We start from the raw sequence: 21,576 nt of genomic DNA on the forward strand, positions 1-21,576 counted from the left end.
TAAAACTGTGTTGTTTGTTTGTTTTTGAGGGGATGAGCGGAGTCACCTTAAAGTCTGTTACATTGAATTCATTGTAGCCTATCATAACACAGACATTCATCTTTTCTTAAAAAAAATGCTCTGTTAGTATATTAAAAATCATTTTTTAATTGAAAGAAAGATAAAATATTAGATGAAAAGCCTAAACTTAAAAAACAGAAACAGAAATTAGAAATGTTGCATTGACAACTAACTAAAATAAACTAAATTTAAGTTGAAGTATTAAAATGACTAAAACTAAAACTGACAAAAGTAAATTAAAGCTAAATAGAAATATTACAAAAATTTAAATTACAAGTAAATGAAAACTGAAAATTTAAAATGAATTCAAAATATTAAAAATACTGTAACACTATATAAATAATACTAAAAATAACACTGTATATATCTCCTGGCTACTAGTTCTGAATCTTTACAATCAAAATATCTGTCATATACTCAAGCAAAAATCTTGTTTTTTTTTATTTTTAGTTGTCCAACTCATCATTTTTTTTGTAGACTAAACTGCAGAAACCACATAAAACCTGATCCAAATCACATTTGTATGGGATTTAAAAATTGTAAAAATGTGATATTTGGAAATGCTCATCAGTCAAGTGTTTTTTTTAAGCAGTCAGGGATGTGAAATGTATCTTATGTGTTGTAGTGTCTATTGACCTTATTCTAAGCAGCGCCAGGTATGACAGGTATGAAAGTGAGGCTGTGAGGGATAGACTTACCATGTTTTCAATGGCATCTGCTGTATAAAGCTCCTAGATCACATATAATTTTCCACAGGCCACAGCTCATATTGTCAGGTATTTTTTGTCTACTGAAATTTCTTGGAAAGATATTTTTGCAGTGTTTTGTCAGCAGAACAATGCAGGAACACATTAAATAACAGTACAAACCGCTGAAGAGATGTATGTCTATCCTTCACAGCCTCGCTTTCATTCCCGTTAAAAATCAAAGACGGCACTGCTATGAATAAAGTCATGCATATATTTTTGGTAACTCTTACTCTCTTTCAATGCCTCTGTCATTAGTATGCTGGTTAGTGTATTTTTTTACCGAATATTGATTACACTGTCTGAACAAATTTTGTACAGTCATAATTTAATGTTTTATTTATTGAAGTACTGTATAGTAGCTGAAGCAGTACTGAACAGTATATATAGTAGCTTTCAAGACTTTGAGATATTCTTGTTCCAAAGTTTTCCAGTTTTTATGTTTTTTTTTTTGTTTTTTTTTTCATGCACAGACAGATGCTTTACCTGTGAGGGTTGAAGCTCTGCTAGAAATCTTGCTCGTCTTACACAAGCAAGACATGTGTCAAGGGAGTAAATCTATTTAAGAGGAAACTATTTGAAAACTTTTCTCACAAAACCATCCAAATGGTTTTCAGGAATGCTGCAAGTTCTCCAAAAGCTTCAGCATCTGTCTCACCTGCTTTAACGTGGCTTTGACTGTTAAACTAACGGAAAGAATTCACACTCTGATAGATTTAAAATGTGCAGAGGTTTAAATTGTCTTATGAGCTCTATGACTGACAGTGGAATTTTGCAGAGTCATAATGCCAATGCACTTTTAGACCATTTGAAATTTTATTCCTGATTTACGTACTTTTGGCTATTGAGAGCTTTTTTTGGAGGGGAGTTAGGGTGCTGATAGATTTTGGGAGAGGTTTTGCTACAATTGGAGCGTGTCTGTCTCCCCCTTCTGGACACAGTGTGACGTTGTCTTTGTCAGAGTGAAACAGTATCCAGCCTAATTTGCTATTATAAATCTTTCTGGTTTGACACAACAAAAGAAGAACATAGAGATAGATTTTTAAAAGACTCTAGGCAAATGTCTGGAGGGGTACACTACCAATCAAAGTTTTGGACACAGTTAGACATATTTTTTTTAAATCTTTATACTGATTTTCAGATTTTGGCATAGTAGTTAAAACATCCAAACTACGAAATGAAATGACACAAATGAAACTCTGGGCGTCTCTCAGACATCTCAAAAACATCCTGAGATGTTTTTTTTTTTTAAAAAAGTGCTGAATGAGTTCATTTGTTTGCTGAGCACACGCTGGCTGATTTTTCCATCAGCTTTTTAGTTTTGTAAAATTAATTAATTAAGACTAATTTCAGACATTTAAGCATAAGCTTTTGCATCAAAAGGTTAAGATCATGAAATGTGTAAACCTTTGACTGTTATTGTCTATGTAACCATCACACTTTCACACAAACATGTGATAACAATATGTGTTTTTAATACTGACAGATTGTCTTCCTGTTTGATTTAGTTCAAGTCTTCTTTACTTCATTGGTCATTGACGTATTGCACAAGCTTTAAAGTATTAGTTCACTTTATAATGAAAATTACCCCATGATTTACTCACCCTCAAGCCATCCTAGGTTTATATGACTTTCTTGCTTCAGACGAATACAATCTGAGTTATATTAATAATTACTCTAATGCTCCAAAGCATTATAAAGGCAGTGCATGAAAGAAGTTTGAAACTCAAGAAAATGCATCCATCCACCAAACGTTTTCCACACGGCTCCATGGGTTAATAAAGGCCTTCTGAAGCGATGCAATACATTTGTGTAAGAAAATCCATATTTAACACATTATAAAGTAAAATAACTAGCTTCTGCCAGACCGCCTTCCATATTCAACTTACGAAAAAAGTGTTTGTTTCATAAGTTAAATACCGAAGGCGTAAGATGTAGCAAAAGCTTTTTTTGAACTGCAAGATTTTTGTTGTTGAATATGGAAGGCAGCTGGTTATTTTACTTTATTACGTGTTAAATATGGATATTTTTCTTACACCAATGCATCGCTTCCCTTCAGAAGGCCTTTATTAACTTAATTAATTTTGTTTGCTTATATGTCAGTGCATTTTAATTTGTGTAATTTGTGCAACTTTCATTGAGTAACTTTTAGATTTTCTTCAAATCAGCTTTTTTTTTTTTTTAAACAAAGCACAATTAATTATGGTAGCTATTGTATTCAAGTATGTGTAAATGTTTGTGAGAGTGAATCTGCAAAGTTTTGTTTAAAGGATTTCTTTCTAAATAATAATCTGTAGTAGACATTATTTGGATTTGATTGATTGTTTACATATGGTTTTCTCCCCTCCTGTCTCAGAGCCACCATAGAGGAGGTTTATTCAAGATCAATGACCAAACTGGCCAAGACTGCCAGCAACTGCTCTCAGCTGGGGTAAGACTGTGTGTGTGTGTGTGTGTGTGTGTGTGTGTGTGTGTGTGTGTGTGTGTGTGTGTGTGTGTGTGTGTGTGTGTGTGTGTGTGTGTGTGTGTGTGTGTGTGTGTGTGTGTGTGTGTGTGTGTGTGTGTGTGTGTGTGTGTGTGTGTGTGTGTGTGTGTGTGTGTGTGTGTGTGTGCGTGTGTGTCTGAAGATTTACAAGACCTATGGGTTCATTATGAACACCATTTTAATAATGTATTTATAATGAGCTGGAAAACCCACATCATTTCAATGTCTCTCAAGCTTTATTCATGAAAGCCCAAGTTCATTACATGCAAAGAAACAAAATGAATACCCACAGCTGTTCACTTACCTGCCTGGAACATTTGTTAATCTTTATTCTATATAAACTTTATTCTGGCAAACTTGCTGTACTTTCCCTGCTAATGGGAGACATATTGCCGGTCAGGCGAACCTTCATAAGCTACTTCAAAAAGATCTGCAGGAAGAAAGCAATTAACTCATTGTTATTGTTTTTATGGTCCTGAAATAACCAAAGTTTGTGGAATAACTATTCGCAAAATATGCTAGATGCAGTTGTGTGAAATGAAAGCTGGTTTTTCACTGGCCTGCGGTGCTTTATTTCACTGAACATGATTTTCACACCCCCCTCACATATCATATTGTCAGTACAGACATTATAGTGTCATTAGTGGCTGTTTCCATTAAAAACAACCAGGACCAGAGGATAAATCTGATATCGAGAGAATAAACACGCCTTGGTGTTAAATCACAAATCATGTTTAACACATTTTTATGTTTTATTTGTACGAAGTGTGTTGAGTATTATGCATTGAGAAGAAAATGAAATGGCCATTTGTTCCACAGGACGTTTGCGCCGGTGTGGGATGTGTTTAAACAGTCAACGGAGAAACTGGCAGCGTGTCACATGGAGCTGGTCCGCAAACTGCAAGAGCTCATCAAGGAAGTCCAGAAATATGTGGAGGAACAAGCCAAAAATCATAAGAAGGTATGGGAGCTGCCGTCATCTTTGGTGTTTGATTAATATCCATGTAGGTTTGCTCAAAACACGCTGCATAGCAAAGTATGAACCCAATTTCTCAGCTAAATGAGTCTGTGGTACACATGTCATTCCTTAAAAAAGTCCATTGTATCTTATTTAAAAGCAAGACATTTAGGGCTGTGAAAATTACTTATTTTTATTATTATTATTATTATACAAGATGAGTATAATACTGAAGTTCTTTCTGGTTTCTGGCTTGTAGACAAAGGAGGAGGTGGCGTCTACTCTGGAGGCTGTGCAGAACATCCAGAGTGTGTCACAGGCCTTACAGAAGAGCAAAGAAAACTACGTCAGCAAGATGCTAGAGCAAGAACGTATGCGCAAAGAGGGGGCCACACAGAGAGACATGGACAAGGTACACACACAGACTTGTACTTTGTAGCCCAATAGTTTGGAATCTGGAAAGTGTTTGGAAGGTGTCTAAATGTGTGCATTTCTCTCTGTCTGTTTTGTGTTATTTGTTTGTAGGCTGGATTGAAAGTCAAGAAAGCCACTGAGTCCTATAAGTCATATGTGGAGAAGTATGCCACTGCGAAAACAGAATTTGAGCAAAGAATGACAGAAACCGCACAAGTAAGATTGTGTAGAATGTGTGTGAGTGTGTTATTAGAGCAGCTTTTATGCAGCTAGATCTCAGTTAACAATATTAAAATCAAACACATACTTTTATACTAGCGGCCTAGTGTATCCAAGTAATATATATATTATTTTGATTTAAAGATTACTAGGGCACATCAATTTAAAACAAATAGAAGATGAACAGATAAATACATTTATAATTTATTACTTTATTTTTTATAAATACTGCAATATTCTGAATATTTTATTTTATTTTAAAAAAAAATTCAAATTTTTTTTTTTCAAATTAAAATTATTATAAAAAAAAAAAATTGTCTTTAATTGTTCGTGGTACACAATCTTTTTTTTTTTTTTCTCATTATACTGAAGACTGCAAGCTCACGACTACAATATAATGTCCTTTGCTTAAAATTCAGTAGCGCGGTGCAGGAAACACTATAGCAGCCCCTCGCCCATCCCACACATACACACTTAATTTCCCAAATCAGAGCCACAGAGTCCTCAGACATACAAAGCTTAAGCTCTTTATTGATGTTTCCTTACATGATCCACACACACATGCACAAACACGTTTTTTCCCTGTGGTCACACATGCTCTGACTTATTCTGTCATTATCTTGTTTCCGCTCATTTCCTTGTCTTTTTCTCCTCTTCCCCTTAAATCTTCTAAAACCCTACTGTCAGTCTGAGAAGAGCATAAACAGCAAATCAGGCATGCAGCCATCCTTGACACACACACATCCCACATACACGCATGCATATTCATTTTCACTGTGTTTGTGCGTGTTACACGCTTCTTAACTGCCCAGACCACCCAAATAAGCTATTCATAGCATTGTGCCAACAACATAAGAAGGGGAATTTGTGTAAAAGCACACACACAGGACTGTTGTGGAAAATATTCTGGTCTGATTAAGTATCATTTCTAACATCTGCTTTCAGCTTCACATTTTGAGACTGACTAAAACTAGTATCTAGTGTTTTTAAACTGCTTATTCACTGTTTCTGAAAGATAAGGTATTTAAAGGTTATGTGTTTCTACAGAAATTCCAGGGCATTGAAGAGGAACATGTCATGCGTATGCAGGAGATTATCCATTCTTACTCTCAGTCTGTTGAAGAGACACACATACAGATTGGAGAGGTGAGCAGACAAACATGCACACATTATTACTACTGGAAATGTTGTTCCAAGATGTTGCCTGAACTAATTTACATTTGCATTGTTACCAGACACTTATATATAATATATATGTGTGTGTGTGTGTGTGTGTGTATATATATATATACACTGAGCCATCGGATTTAATCAAAATATCTTAATTTGTGTTCCGAAGATGAATGAAGGCCTTACGGGTGTAGAACGACATGAGGGTGAGTAATTAATGACAGAATTTTCATTTTTGGGTGAACTAACCCTTTAAATCAAGAGTTCCTACGGTTTGCCGTAGGAACTCTTGATTTAAAGGGTTAGTTCACCCAAAAATGAAAATTCTGTCATTAATTACTCACCCTCATGTCGTTCTATGACAGAATTTTGACAGAATTTTGACAGAATTTTCATTTTTGGGTGAACTAACCCTTTAAATCAAGAGTTCCTACGGCAAAAATGTATAACTTTTTGGCGTAGGAACTCTTGATTTAAAGGGTTAGTTCACCCAAAAATGAAAATTCTGTCATTAATTACTCACCCTCATGTCGTTCTACACCCATAAGGCCTTCATTCATCTTCGGAACACAAATTAAGATATTTTGATTAAATCCGATGGCTCAGTGAGGCCTGCATTCAAAGCAATGACATTTCCTCTCTCAAGATCCATAAAGGTACTAAAAACATATTTAAATCAGTTCATGTGAGTTCAGTGGTTCTATCTTAATGTTATAAAGCGACGAGAACTTTTTTGTGCGGCAAAAAAAAAAAATAACGACTTTTCAACAATATCTATATGGGCCGATTTCAAAACACTGCTTCAGAGCTTTACGAATCGAATCACTGACTCTGAGCACCAAAGTCATGTGATTTTAGCAGTTTAGCCATTTGATAGGAGATCCGAGTCACTGATTAAATTCGTAAATATCCGAAGCAGTGTTATGAAATCGCCCATCACTATATTGTTGAAATGACTATTTTGTTTTATTGGTGCACAAAAAGTATTCTCGTCGCTTTAAAATATTAAGGTAGAACCACTGTACTCACATGAACTGTTTTAAATATGTTTACTACCTTTGCGGAAGTGTCATTGTTTTGAATGCAGGCCTCACTGAGCCATCGGATTTAATCAAAATATCCTTATTTGTGTTCCGAAGATGAATGATGGCATTACGGGTGTAGAACGACATGAAGGCGAGTAATAAATGACAGAATTTTCATTTTTGCGTAAACTAAAGGAACATAGAAAACTATTGAAAATAGGCTCATTTTCCAACTCTCCTAGAGTTAAACAGTTGAGTTTTACCGTTTTCGAATCCATTCAGCCGATCTCCGGTTCTGGCGGTACCACTTTTAGCATAGCTTAGCATAGTTCATTGAATCTGATTAGACCGTTAGCATCGCGTTTAAAAATGACCAAAGAGTTTTGATATTTTTCCTATTTAAAACTTGACTCTTCTGTAGTTAAATCGTGTACTAAGACCGACAAAAAATGAAAAGTTGCGATTTTCTAGGCTGATATGGCTATGAACTATACTCTCATTCTGGCGTAATAATCAAGGAACTTTGCTGCCGTTCCATGGCTGCAGCAGTGCAATGATATTACGCAGCGTCTCTCACATACGTCTCCATGGTTGCAAGGCACGTTCCCTGTGCAAGCAGGGGATCACGGGCACTGCGTAATATCATTGCCACCGCTGCAGCCATGGAACGGCAGCAAAGTTCCTTGATTATTACGCCGGAATGAGAGTATAGTTCCTAGCCATATCAGCCTAGAAAATCACAACTTTTTATTTTCCGTCGGTCTTAGTACACGATTTAACTACAGAAGAGTCAAGTTTTAAATAGGAAAAATATCAAAACTCTTTGGTCATTTTTAAGCGAGATGCTAACGGTCTAATCAGATTCAATGAACTATGCTAAGCTATGCTAAAAGTGGTACCACCAGACCCGGAGATCGGCTGAATGGATTCGAAAACGGTAAAACTCAACTGTTTAACTCTAGGGGAGTTGGAAAATGAGCCTATTTTCAAAAAAAGTGGAGTGTTCCTTTAAGTCTATGAGATCTGGCTGTTGTATCATCTTTTAGCTGTAGAGGGCGTCAGAGACCCGTAGACGTGCAGAAGTCAAGCAAGCAGAAATGAACTTCTGCTGTCCAATCAGTCCTTCCTTATCTATCCTTAATCCTATTGCCACTGATTCCGAGTGATTTATAACATATGCATACCCTGTTATTCATTGAAATGCACTTCCATTCTGAATGCGCACAATCTCATTCCTAGACACCCACAGCAAAAAGATCTCTGTTAGGCATTTTACTGGTTATTGACCACAGAGCTATTGCATGCTCTGGTTTGGGCTTCCTCCTAACCACACTCTCTCTTGTATTCAGCTTGAGCCTGAAGAGAAATAAGATTTGAGTTTTCTCTGTGGTTATTATGATTATATTGTTTCTGTGTGCATAAATTTGAGTTAAATCCTCTTTCAAGTGCAGAATTTACTCATGCAACAGTTGGTGTCACTGTTCATCTGTACATGAGTTTTGAGAACTTAATGTAACAAGGGGATCAAGATGTGGAATGACAGAGCAAAAGAATAGAACAATGGCATGTATCTGTGAAAGAAGAGATTAGGTCCAATGTTTTAATGATATTTTACATAAATCTTTGAAGACACACAGAACACTTCACAAGCGAGATATGAGATTGTCAATTGTAAGTGTTTAATTGACCAAACCATACACAACCCAAGTCGGTCTCACTATACTCTTAAACTACTTGTATATTTGTATACTATCTGAATATTTTAGTTTTTCTTATAAACATTTTTACGAATTGTTTTATATTTATAATCAAAAGTCATTTTTTTTATTTTTATTTTGGGCCATCATTTATTTATTTTATTTTTTTATTACATCCTTAGTACTTAGTACATCCACAGTACTTCGTTAGATTTTATTTTATTTTATTTTTATTTATTTTTTATGTGATTCATATGTTATTCAGTGTTATTTTGGTATAATTGAGGTTTTAGGAATATTTTTAAATTTTTTTTATATATATATATATATATATATAATATTTATTTATTTATTTTTTTTTTTCTTTTTGTGGGTCATTTTTGTTAGTTTTCTATTCAATTTATCTATAAAGTTTTTATTAATTTATTTCAGTTTTAGTTTATTTCGTCAAATTAAACTTAATGAAAATGGGAAATGTTGCATTGGCAATTAGCTGAAATAAACGTTTATTTTATTTCAAGTTACGCAAATGTTTTTTATGGTTTTAGTTTTAGTTAAATATATTAACCCTGTTTAAGAATTGGTTGGTTTGGTTATTGGTTTAGAAGTCTTTATTTGAGATTTTTTTGAAGTTCATTTGAATGGAAAAAAATTATGCAAAAAAACAAAACAAACAAACTTTAACCTAGACCTTTAAAAAGTCTGTGATGTGATTCTGCATCACATTGAGCATCATGAATATCTGAGCATGTCTGCAAGGACAGGAATTTGCTTTTCCTTTTCCCCTTCTTAAGCAAACATATATGCACAACTACACATGCTGTCAATCCGCTCCTTTCATCCACAAACAGGCAAGAAGACGGATGCTAAATCAAATTGACAATTTTTTATGAAGTGCTGTATGTTTACGACATGAACTAGAAAATCTGTGGAATATGTCAACTGTAAAAGGAAAGCTTTGAGTCAGTGGTGGAGATGTTTGTAAGACATATTGCATTTGTCACCATCCCTTCAGGGCTATGAAAACAAGGACAGTCAAAGTGGTCACCTGAGGAAATAATGTCACATCCTCATTGCGTGCACTAGCTCTCAGCCTTATCCTCCTCCAAAACCTTGATCTTGCTTGCATGGGATACGGCTCTTGTGCTGGTAATGTGATGAAGTGCTGCCTGAGAGTGGAAGCAGTTAGAATCCAGGTTTCTGTTCATAACACATTATGTAGTTTATGATCATAAGGCTTTTCTGGATCTCATTACATTGGTTTCTTGGTCCCATTTGTTCAGTGTTCCAGAGATTAATAGTTGTATTTTAACGTGAGATTAGTATGTTGTCTCTTTTGTCATTGTTATTATTAAAATAATCGCAACAATTATTTAAGTATATATATATATATATATAATATAAATATATATATATATATATATATATATATATATATATATATATATATATATATATATATATATATATATATATATATATATATATATATATATATATATTGCCGTTCAAACGTTTGTTGGTTGTTAAGATTTTGATTTCATGTTTTTGAAAGTGTCTTATGCTCATCAAGCTTGCATTTATTTGATCCAGTCAAATACAATAAAAACAGTAATATTGTGACAATATTATCACAATATATTCAATTTGAAAATGTTTTAAAATGTTATTTATTATACTGTGATGGCAAATCTTATTTTCAGCATCATTACTCCAGTCTTCAATGTCACATAATCGTTCAGAAATCAATCTAATATGCTGATTTGTTGCTCAAGGAACATTTCTGATCATTATCAGTACTTAAAGCGGCTGTGCTGCTTATAGTTTTGTGGAAACAGTGACACTTTTCTTTTTCTTGAGTTTAAGGCATCCTTGCTGAATAAAAGTATTAATTCCTTTAAAAAATATTTCTTACTGACCCTAAACTTTTGAACCGTAGTGTATGTGTATATATATGTATGTATTTTTCACACTGCTACAACTGCTGTATACAACTGGAGCACAGCAGTTGATGACATAAGATTGTGTGTGTGTGTGTGTGTGTGTGTGTGTGTGTGTGTGTGAGAGAGAGAGAGGTTCATGTTTACAATTTTCATACTAGCTTGTATGTATGATTTGCAACATAAATTACTCATTATTTAGCGTTCACTTCATGTTATGATTATACTATCAAATGAATCTGAAGAATATGCAGTCCATGACCTATTTTGCCCGGTCAAGTGACTTCAGATGCAAATGCTGCCAATCCTGAACAAAGTCTTGGTACGGTCATTAAAGATGGTCAATGTCACTTTTGACCTTTCTTGGCTTTTTAATTGTACCCTTTGGTATAATTTGACAAAGAACAATTGTACATACAGTCTGTGGGAGAAACCTTTCAGTCTTCCTGTTGGCATCATGTCAATCACAAATGTGTGGTCACTATAAGGTTATTTTTTTAACATTGTTAAAACATTGTTTAACATTGTAAAAAATATATTTTGACAGTATTTATTAATGTTGATTAATGTTAATTTGACATGTATTAATATTATTTTAAATATAAGTTATATAAATTCACACAAGTTAATCTTTTACGAACAGATATGTTCATTTTTAGTTTTTAGTTTGCTACCAAATGTGTTAAATATCACTTTGAGGGAAACTCAACAAAAAACTAACATTAATCTAAAAATAGTTTTATGAAACCATCTGTTATAGATTTTTGATGGTCATTTTGCTTTTATGCCTTCTATGTCAACTACAAAACATTTATTTAGCGTATATGTTAATCAAATACTGTTATTTTTTTTAAAACATTTATTACATCTATATATAAATATACCTTTATTTGTCTCTGTTAAGCTATATTGCAGTGCAAGTAGTGAAGAAGGGCATGTAATCTTATGCATCTATTTTTGTTTTTATTTTAAAGGTGCAACAAGAGTTTGTGAACAACATGGAGAACACTTCCATCGAGAGCCTCATACAGAAACTGGCAGAAAGCAAAGGAACAGGAAAAGAGAGACCAGGTAACACAGCTAAATCACATACACAGCATTAAACTCTGGCATCGAACTACTTTGCTCTTGATATTATTAACAAGACTGCTCATAAGTTCATTACCAACTGACTAACTTATGTTTTTTGTTTGTTTGTTTTTTGGTCAGATTAAAAATGAGCGTTAGGCAGCACTGTAAACACGCTTGGAGTACGTTTGACTTGATTGCTGTAGCATAGTGGAGTTTACACTGGAGGATTTGTGGAGCACTGACCCTTACAGGGGTTTTCAGCCCAGGTCTTAGCCAGCGCTGGCTGTCACATGCTAACGCTAGCGTCACATGCTAAGTGGAATGTCAAGCTCGCCCACCTTTACACGAGATTAAGCCACTTGAGATTGATAGAGCTTGACACGGCTACACTTCCCCCTGTGCTCTTGCTATTTTTCCTCACTTATCCCTCCGTGATCTTTCATTTGACCTCCTGCTTCTCCCTCCTTTCACAGGGTGGATGTTTTTTTCACATTTCACATAGAGAATATAATCTTGCTTAAACCTAAAGGGGCGTGGAGCGTAATTACACCGGTTTAGCCAGCAATTATGTTAACTGTATAAATGTAGTACAGTAGATGCTGGATTTTGTCTTTTACATGGCTTGACAACTTTTTCCCCTCCCAGCGATGTTTCAAAACAATACTGTGTTGTTTGAGCATCCTGACATGGTGATATTGGTTCAACCAATGCCGTGAGTTTGGGGCAAGACTAATTATAAGGGTGGCTGTGAAAATAAATCTGCATTGTTTATCCTTTTGATCTTTCTTTCATTCAAAAAATTCACAAAATTCTAACCTTTCATTTAAGTAAAACACTTGAAAGTGGGGGGAAACTCACATTATGAAATAATTGGTTGTCTCTAGTTCACATTGGCCCCAATTATTGGCACCCAATTATTGCAACGTTCCTTTCCCAAGATAATGGCTCTGAGTCTTCTCCTATAATGCCTGACAAGTTTGGAGAACACTTGACAAGAGATCAGAGACCATTCCTTCATACAGAATCTCTCCAGATCCTTCAGATTCCAGCTCCATGCTGGTGCTTCTTCTCTTCAGTTCACTCCACTCATTTTCTAAAGGGTTTCAGGTCAGGGGACTGGGACGGCCATGGCAGTAGTTTGTGCTCAGTGACAAATTTTTTTTTTTTGTTGGTTTTGATGTTTGTTTTACATCATTGTCCTGATGGAAGATCCAACCATGGCTCATTATAGGATCTAAGCAATCAGGTTTTGATTTTTTTTTATCTGTTGGTATTTGATAGAATCCATGATACCATGTATCTGAACAAGATGTCCAGGACCTCCAGCAGAAAAATAGGCACACAACATTGAAGATCCAGCAGTATATTAAACCGTGGACATGGGGCACTTTTTATCCATGTGTGCACCAAAACCATCTGGTGGGTTTGCTGCCAAAAAGCTCTTTTTTTAGTTTCATCTGACCATAGAAGCTCGTCCTGTTTGAAGTTCCAGTCGTGTCTGACAACTGAATATGCTGGAGATTGTTTCTGTATGAGCGAGGATAATTTTTTTTAGGCTTTCTGAGACTCAAGACTCAACAAATCTCTGCAATTCTCCAGCTGTGATCCTTAGAGAGTCTTTGGCCACTTAAACTTTCCTCCTCACCGCGCATTAGGACGATTTAGACACACGTCCTCTTCCAGGAAGATTCGTAACATCTTTAGTTGATTGGAACTTCCTAATTATTGCCCTGATGGTGGAAATGGGGATAGCTATTTTCTTACAGCTATTTTCTATTTTGTGCAGCTCAACAATGTTTTGCTGCACATCAGAACTATATTCTTTGTTTTTTCTCATTGTGATGAATGATTAAGGGAATTTGGCCTTTGTGTTTCCTCAAGTTTATGGCAGACACCCTGGTGTGCTAAAACAACTTAAATATGAATGGGAATATAATTCAGAGATATTTTACTCATAAGAATTTCTAGGGGTGCCAGTAATTATGGCCAACATGTATGGGAGAAAAACATTTATTTCACAATGTGAGTTTCCCCCAACTTTCAACTGTTTTCCTTCAATGAAAGGTTAGAATTTTGTGAATTTTTTGAATGAAAGATCAAAAGGATAAACAATGTAGATTTATTTTCACAGCCACCTTTGCTCATATTTACTAAGGGTGCCAAATATTTGTGGAGGGCACTATATAATAATATAATATAATATAATATAATATAATATAATATAATATAATATAATATAATATAATATAATATAATATAATATAATATAATATAATATAATATAATATAATATAATATAATATAAAATAATATAATATAATATATAAAAGCATTTGTTTTAAAATAAAATATTTTGTACCATTATAAATTTCTTTTAATCATTTTAATGAGTCCTTGCTGAATAAAGTAAATACAAAAAAAACCATACTGACCCCAAACTTCTGAATGATACTTTATGTACTGTGTGTGTATATAATATGCCATACACAGGTAGACCAATTGAACCATGTATGAACGTATAGTGACCTCCAGGGGTCTAGACTGAACATTCAGGCTTTTGGTTGCCCTCCATTTGTTTTGACAGCAGAATTAATTGAGACTAAAAGCTGTTTTGGTCAACAAAACATTCCTTCCTCCGTATCAAGCTGTTCATTAGGGATTGCGCCGCTGTCAGAGCAATAACCTGTGTGGCACGCTGATGAAATCAGAGCAGCCCTAACCAATATATAGAGAGAGAGAGGTTGAACAAACTTTGTACCACGGAAACAATCCCGAAGTGACACGCTGGGCTGTTGGGAGGTTGCAAGAGCAGTTCAGCAATATCCAGCTGGGCTGTGAACTGGCCGCCAGCCAGACACGCAAACTCTCCTTGCTGCACACGACCCAGACCCCATGCTCAACATATGCAATTTTATAAAAACATCCTCAGTTAATGCATGACTGCATGCGCCTCTCATATACAAACATGCATGTGAATGAGCACTCACAAAAGCACACATTTACCTTGCAATCCAAATAAAGACATATCTTAAACCTCTGTTGTTGTTCTTTTAAAATAAACCTAATTATAATTACCAAAGACACACCCTAAACGAAAACCAACTCAACATTTTTAGAGCTTAAGTAAAAACTAAATATTTGAACCTTTTTTTTTTTATAGGACATTCCCAAAGGATGGTTTTGTTAGATTTAGCTAACTTCTGTCAACATTTTTCAGCAATGTTTTCCTCAAAGTATTGGTAAAAACCCACTCACACACATAAATACACACACATGCGTTCATGTAAACGAAGCAGTCTGTTTACATGAATTTAAACTAAACTTAATACCCTTTTTCCAGATTTAGATTGCATTGTTGTGTCTAATGTTTAGATTTGTATGCATAAATATTGTTAGATGGAGCCTGGAAGTGTTGTCATTTGCACCGTTCCTCGCCTGCCATCACTTAATTAGATGAAACTTTTCCCTCAGGCCTGCAGCTGCATGGAAATCATAGAAATCAATATTCATTGTCCGATTTTCTAAACCTGTTTTGACAAACTTGCTGATCGTTGTAATAAATAAAAAATAATATGATTTTGTGCGTCTTTCTAATTTGGCCGTTGTTTGGAGACTAGTTTGATGAAAATGTTAGCTAAATCTGATTAAACCTTGTTTTGGGAGTGTACTCAAAAGAATAAGGTTTTGTTTTTTTTGTTTTGGTTTGGTTTGGTTTTTTGTTTTTATTCATTTTGCTTTTCACTTTTGCTTGTTTCATTTTATTTTGTAGTTGGTGTGCAGTTTTAGTTATAGTTTCTGTTTTTGTTGTTTGCTTGTATGTTGTTAATTCTGTAAATGCTATAAATGTTTTTTCCCCTGAATGTTAGAGTTAATTATATAGAATTATCATATTTAACAAAACAACAAATTTTTAATTCACGCGAGTCTTTCGTTATTCACGTGTGTGTATTTATGTACATGTATGCGAGTGTGAACTTAGAGTGTGTGACGTTTAGTTCTGATTGTGTGATCAGAGATGATCTTAAACAAACAGTAACAGAGAGATGAGAGAGAGAACAGATCTGGTGCAGTAGAGTAGATCAGTCATGCTGTATCTACATCAGTATGATGTGTGTGATGTGGACCTGTCGTGACTGCTCTGAACAGTGCGCATGAGGTCCGCTCACGGACGATGTTCTCCAGGGAAACTCTATTGAACCGCTTGAGTTAAATATCACACGCTTTTGTTTTTTCAGGTCAAGGCATTTTCTGTGCAATGAAAATAGCGCCTGGGGCTCTCTTGCTGAGGTCTGGTAGTAGTAAAATGCTGTCTTTCGTTTTCTTGGACAAGCATTAGCTTTTACGCGCATTAACACAAAAGAAAACGCTCTAAAGGGCTCTTAGAGCACTGAGGGGCATCTCTCCTCTCTTTACGGCCAGTCACGAAAGCAGAGAATTAATATTTATATGCTGTTCAGGGTATTTATTGACAATCTATAGCTGAACTAACTGGGGTTAGTAACAGTGATCTCGGATTAAAATTAGATTTCATTTTATTCCATATTTTAATTTCACTCTGAAATAGAAACTTTGTGTGCGGACACATTGTTAGGTCATGACTGCAACACCCTGAGCAGCGAAATACAGTGACAATGGCAGAGTTTGTTTGCTTAAATCCATGAGTCAGTGTGGAAATGGGTCACGTTAAAAGTGTAAAAGCTTGGAGGTAAATATGCAAAATTGATGAGCAAGAAATCAAGCGTGCATTTTGTTGTTTTTTGCAGCCGTCTGTGTGTCATTTCACTGCTATATTAGTTCATATTTTCAGTGGAGACTAGTATACAGCTTTTGACTTGAAGTGCTGTATCAGTGCTGCATATCATTGCGTTAGACTTGTGTATTTGTTTGATTTCTGAGGTTAAAAATAGTGCTTCCAGGCATTTGTGTGGGTGTGCATCTATCAGTGTGTGTTGCATGCTGGCTGTGAACTATGTGCTCTGGCTTAAAAGGGAAGTCAGTTTGTGCTGATTGCCACTAGACCCATCGATGACTCTGTAAATTTGCTTACCACAGAATCTGACCTATGTGTGTGTATGTGTGCTTTATTTTGAGGGCTTAAATGCAAGATTTGGCAACACTTTATTTTACATTGTCCTTGTTACATATTTTACATGTACTTACTGTAGTAATAACAGTAAATTATGCATAATTACATGCAACTAAGCCTAAACCAAACACTATTCCTTCTATAGTAAGTACACGTTAATTAATATTACTGTGCTTAAATGTATAATTACACAGACACCTTAAAATAAAGTGTAACTGAAGATTTTATAAAACAGTGTAAAAAAAAAAAAAACAGTGTTATATTATAACATTTAACTAATTACATTAATTAAAATTTATTTTAATTGCAACATATAATTCTTGAATTCTTGATACTGTAATATGACATCCCTTCAATTATTTGTATTTGTTTATCTGTTTTCATTACAGGGCCCATCGAATTTGAGGAATGTAATGTCTCCATTGCCACAGAAGGTCTGCATTATTTTTTTTTCTTCTTTGTTATATACAAAAATATATAATTTCTCTTTAATATCTGTAATTACATCTCTTTTTAATAATTCAATCAGAATTTTAGTTTTGCCGCCTTTGCTTTTTATTTTAAAGGCGTTATACATCTGTTTCAGATGCAGCCATATTTGTCTCGATTTGTTACAATCATTGCTGTTTCTGTTTAGGTGCCAAACCCAGAAAAAGAAAAACCTTTGCCATACCAGGCCGACGAAAAGATAAAGACACAGATTCCACGTAAGTGTTGAATATTATTTTACTGTGACTGCACACATTTCAAACTGAATTTTTAAATAATAAAAGTATTTTAAACAAAATTCTCAAACTTACCATTGTTCATATTATTTTGTGAGATGCTTATTTTAATTTTATGTGACATAGAGGAATATGAAAATTTCATTCATCACCAGACAGGGGTTAAGATAAGAGTATGGATCAGTTTTGTAATTTGGAGCAATAGGTATAGTCTTTGAGTAATTTTAAGTTATTTTTGCATAGTAATTTTGCATTTGTGGTAAAATGAAGTATTAACTTTTTTTTTGTTCCTTGTCTTAAATAGTGAATCAGCTGAAGTAGAAGCAGTTGTAAGTATATATTTATTTTATTCATATATAATTATGAATACATTTATTTGCTTAATCATTTTATTCTTATTATAATAGAAAATAGAAAATAATCAGTATTGTGAAATGTGTGAATTAATTCAATACCAAAGGTGTTTTCCTGTAATTTCATAATATGAAACTCATTTTCTTCAGATCAAAGTATGCTCTTTCTGGTTATTTTGGAGAAATTCCATTTGAGTCACCCCCACAAAGCTTCTTTTGTTCGTCTTTCTTTCAGAACGCTTCCAACGGAGCTCCCCCGGGTTTCTACGGTGCTATAGATCTTCATAACGCCGTGAGTGGTGACCTAATGTTGTTGAAGGATTGTCTATAATTCTTACAATGTTAAGTAAAGACAACACAGTGTAAATACTTCTTGTGATATCGCTAACAATAGTGTGTTTTACCTCAGTCGGACTCTCCTCGTGTTATGTATTGAAGAGTGTGAATAATAGGATTTTGTCTGTGGTGTGTTCTGTGTTTTTCTGCAGAATGTGCCTCAGCTGGACGAGGAGGGCTTCTGTATCCGACCAGAAGTCAACGAGAATGATATCCTTACTCCAGATCCATCTCTTCCATTCCCCCCATCCCTCACACATGCTTTCATCTCAGCCACAGAAACATTTTCCTTTATCTCTTTCATCGCCTCTACTCAATGTAAACTCTGAACACTTTTTTTTGGCTTGAGAACATAGTGTCATATCTTTCTTTGTTGCACTTTTTTCTGAATTGCTGCCAAGTCATTCCTTCCCATCAGATTTTCTTCGTTCTTCTGTTTTCTTTAACAAAGCTGCGTCATCACTCTGTGGACTAGAATACATGTAAAAAACAAACAAAGATAAAATACAAAATCTGATCTTTTTAACCATGTAGCCCAAGATACTGTAGATGAATTTTCATACCCCCACTCTTTTTGTTTTTTTTTTTTTTTTTTTTTTTTGTGCATGTGAACCATTTTCCTTAACGGTTCTGATCACATGCCAAAGAGAACTCCTTTTATTCATCCAGTGACTCAGAAGATGAGGATGAGCCAAGAAAATTCCACGTCCAGATCAAACCCGTGCAGACCAACAACGGCACACACCAACACAAAGCCACCATCGACGAACTGAAGGCCTCTATTGGAAACATCACCCTCTCGCCCACCCCTGCGGTAAGAGACGCATCACACAAGAACACACACCGAGTGTAAAGATCCCATGACCACATACTCCTCATATACAGACCTTGCATTCACATTCATTCATACGCAGAATAATGCACTGGTCTCCCTCTATAAAGGGTGATTGTACAGCGTCAGCAAAGAGTTGTGATTGGTTGATATCATTTACAGTCATGTTTCGGTTTCCCACACACTTCATCTCTTCCCACAAAACCTCAATTTGCCCAGCTGACACTAGAGGGCACTGTTTGATTGTAATATTTACAGGCAGTCCTCAGAGATGCTGTAAATGCTTTGACACTCTTTTTTTTTTTTTGCTGTCCTGATTTGTGTGCCTGAGTGCAGTTGTATTTTGTGTGTGTGTGTGTGTCTGTGTTTGTGTGTTCGTTTTGCACCTGTGGTCAATATACGGATTTAACTGGCTCATTGAAAACAATATTATGTAGGCCCAACGGATATTAGATGTTTCTAGTGAGGGAATAAACATTTAATTAATCATAAGCGGTTTGAGTCTGGGTTAATCATCAGGACATAATGGGTGACATCACACATTTACTGGTTTGTGCAAAGGTGACCTATTATTCTGTCATTTAATGTTATAAATGAAATGTGTGTGCATGTAGAGTTGTGTGGTCAAGCAGTTCCTCCTGCACAGACTGTGAGCTGTGTGTGTGTGTGTGTGTGTGTGTTAGGCCTGTGGACCATCTGTGTGTGTGTGCTGTTGGTAAACAAACCCATGCAACTTCCTGCATGAAATCTCACCACAGGAAGCACGGAGGGACTCTGTTTCTAATGAATAAGATCACGTAGGTAAACGCGCACATGCACACGGACACATGAAAGAAAGAGTTGTGCCTGTAACAAAACTATGTTTAGTTAATAAAGGTGTTTTTTTTTTTTTTTAATCTTTATTAAATCTTTTCAAATAACTTAACAAATAACACATTAACAGTAAGACAAAGAAGCATCTCGTAAACACACACACAAAAAAAGAAGCAAATTATAACGGATTAAATTACATTAGCCCATATATGTTGCAAGTAGTTTACACTGTAAAAAATTATTTTCATGATTTGTTATCCCAACATTTTTTTAATTTGTCAAATCAACTTGGATAATTAATGTGATTCAGTTAACATAATATTTTGAGTTTCTGTTGATTAAATCAAATCATTGTATTAACTCAATTTTTTTAAATTTCAATGAACTCAAAATTAAGGCAACCATGTAACTTACTTTAAGGTAAACCAACAATTTTTTTTTTTTTTTTTACAGTGTAGAGAGTTTTAAGGCTCTCCTGTTTTTTTAAGGATTGAAATACATTTTTAAAATCATTTTTAAATGCCTTAAAACATGGAGAAAGTTTAACAAATCTATGTTTGTGTGAATAAAACCTGGCTACAATCAACATATTATTACACAAGAATTCAATATTTTTGTTGTCCAAAAAGACACCAAATTTAACAATGTGATAGTCAAAAGCAGATATTACATTTTTTGTCTTCAACCCACTTATAAAATCTGTCCGAAAAGGACTTAACAGGTGGCCAATGTCTTTACATGCTCAGTGCCGGTTGGTTAAAAATAATCATGTCCCTGATTCTAATGACATTTTTGCAGCTTTCTTCCTTTTCCTTTGAAAGAAATTAACTTTTATTCAGCAAGGACGCATTAATTTTATTTAAAAAAAAAGTGCCATTTTTAATGTTACAAAAGACTTCTATTTCAAATAAATGCTGTCAAACAGAAATCTTACCTTTTTGAATAGTAGTATATATTTGTTTTTGTTTATGAGTTGATAAATATTAGACATGTAATGACAGGATAAAAACAAGTCGGTTGGGTTAGTTATCAGTAACATCATTTGTAACTATGATTTTCTCTTCATGTCCGAGATTTAATCTGTTCCACTTCTCAGTATCGCCTTTTGTGACTGTTTTACATTCTCTCTCCGCATCCCTCGCTCTTCAACCCTTTGTGATGCTTTGAAATGACAGAGTGATGTATTTCTGCAATAACACATCCTCACAAGTGCCAGCTTGTGTTTTCAGTGAGCACAGCCGGGGCGACAGTTTACTTTAGGCACCTTCGCTGCCGCCTCTGTTTGCTCTGTTTGAGATGGATTAACACACATCTTTTAGGGAGGCTCTTCATCACTCATTTCACCCGGCTTAAGCTTTCTGTCTTTTCCAAATGTGCTCAGTAATCAGTCAGATTAACCTCTGAAATATTTACACTTCTCAAAAACTATACTCACAATGCTCATTTTGAACATTTGTCTTTGTGTCTCATATAATAGTTGTGTTTCCTTTCTTTCTCAGTCTCTCTTCTTTTTGTTGCCTTTTTTCATTTTTAGGCGGATATGTTTTATGGCAGTTTTGGTCAAGTAAGGAAATCTAGGTGATGACGAATGCCATGTCATCTGTTGTAGATTATTGGTATTATTGAGCTTTCCATTTCCCCTAGTC

At 34.8% G+C, this 21,576-nt stretch overlaps 1 protein-coding gene across 4 annotated transcripts in view; it reads left to right on the forward strand.

Moving 5' to 3' along the window:
- The window catches only part of fcho2 (FCH and mu domain containing endocytic adaptor 2), a 45,288-nt gene that overhangs the window by 8,867 nt on the left and 14,845 nt on the right, over positions 1-21,576 (forward strand). For all 4 annotated transcript variants that reach the window (XM_067405477.1, XM_067405479.1, XM_067405476.1 and 1 more), the window contains exons 3-14: positions 3,163-3,237; positions 4,111-4,252; positions 4,509-4,661; positions 4,775-4,879; positions 5,930-6,028; positions 11,689-11,785; positions 17,261-17,305; positions 17,509-17,578; positions 17,901-17,925; positions 18,185-18,241; positions 18,438-18,495; positions 18,924-19,099. In XM_067405477.1, coding sequence (XP_067261578.1) covers positions 3,163-3,237; positions 4,111-4,252; positions 4,509-4,661; positions 4,775-4,879; positions 5,930-6,028; positions 11,689-11,785; positions 17,261-17,305; positions 17,509-17,578; positions 17,901-17,925; positions 18,185-18,241; positions 18,438-18,495; positions 18,924-19,099 — 1,102 coding nt within the window. The remainder of the gene's footprint in view (positions 1-3,162; positions 3,238-4,110; positions 4,253-4,508; positions 4,662-4,774; positions 4,880-5,929; positions 6,029-11,688; positions 11,786-17,260; positions 17,306-17,508; positions 17,579-17,900; positions 17,926-18,184; positions 18,242-18,437; positions 18,496-18,923; positions 19,100-21,576) is intronic.

This window comes from Chanodichthys erythropterus, chromosome 13, assembly GCF_024489055.1.
Source record: "Chanodichthys erythropterus isolate Z2021 chromosome 13, ASM2448905v1, whole genome shotgun sequence".
Taxonomy (NCBI): Eukaryota; Metazoa; Chordata; class Actinopteri; order Cypriniformes; family Xenocyprididae; genus Chanodichthys; species Chanodichthys erythropterus.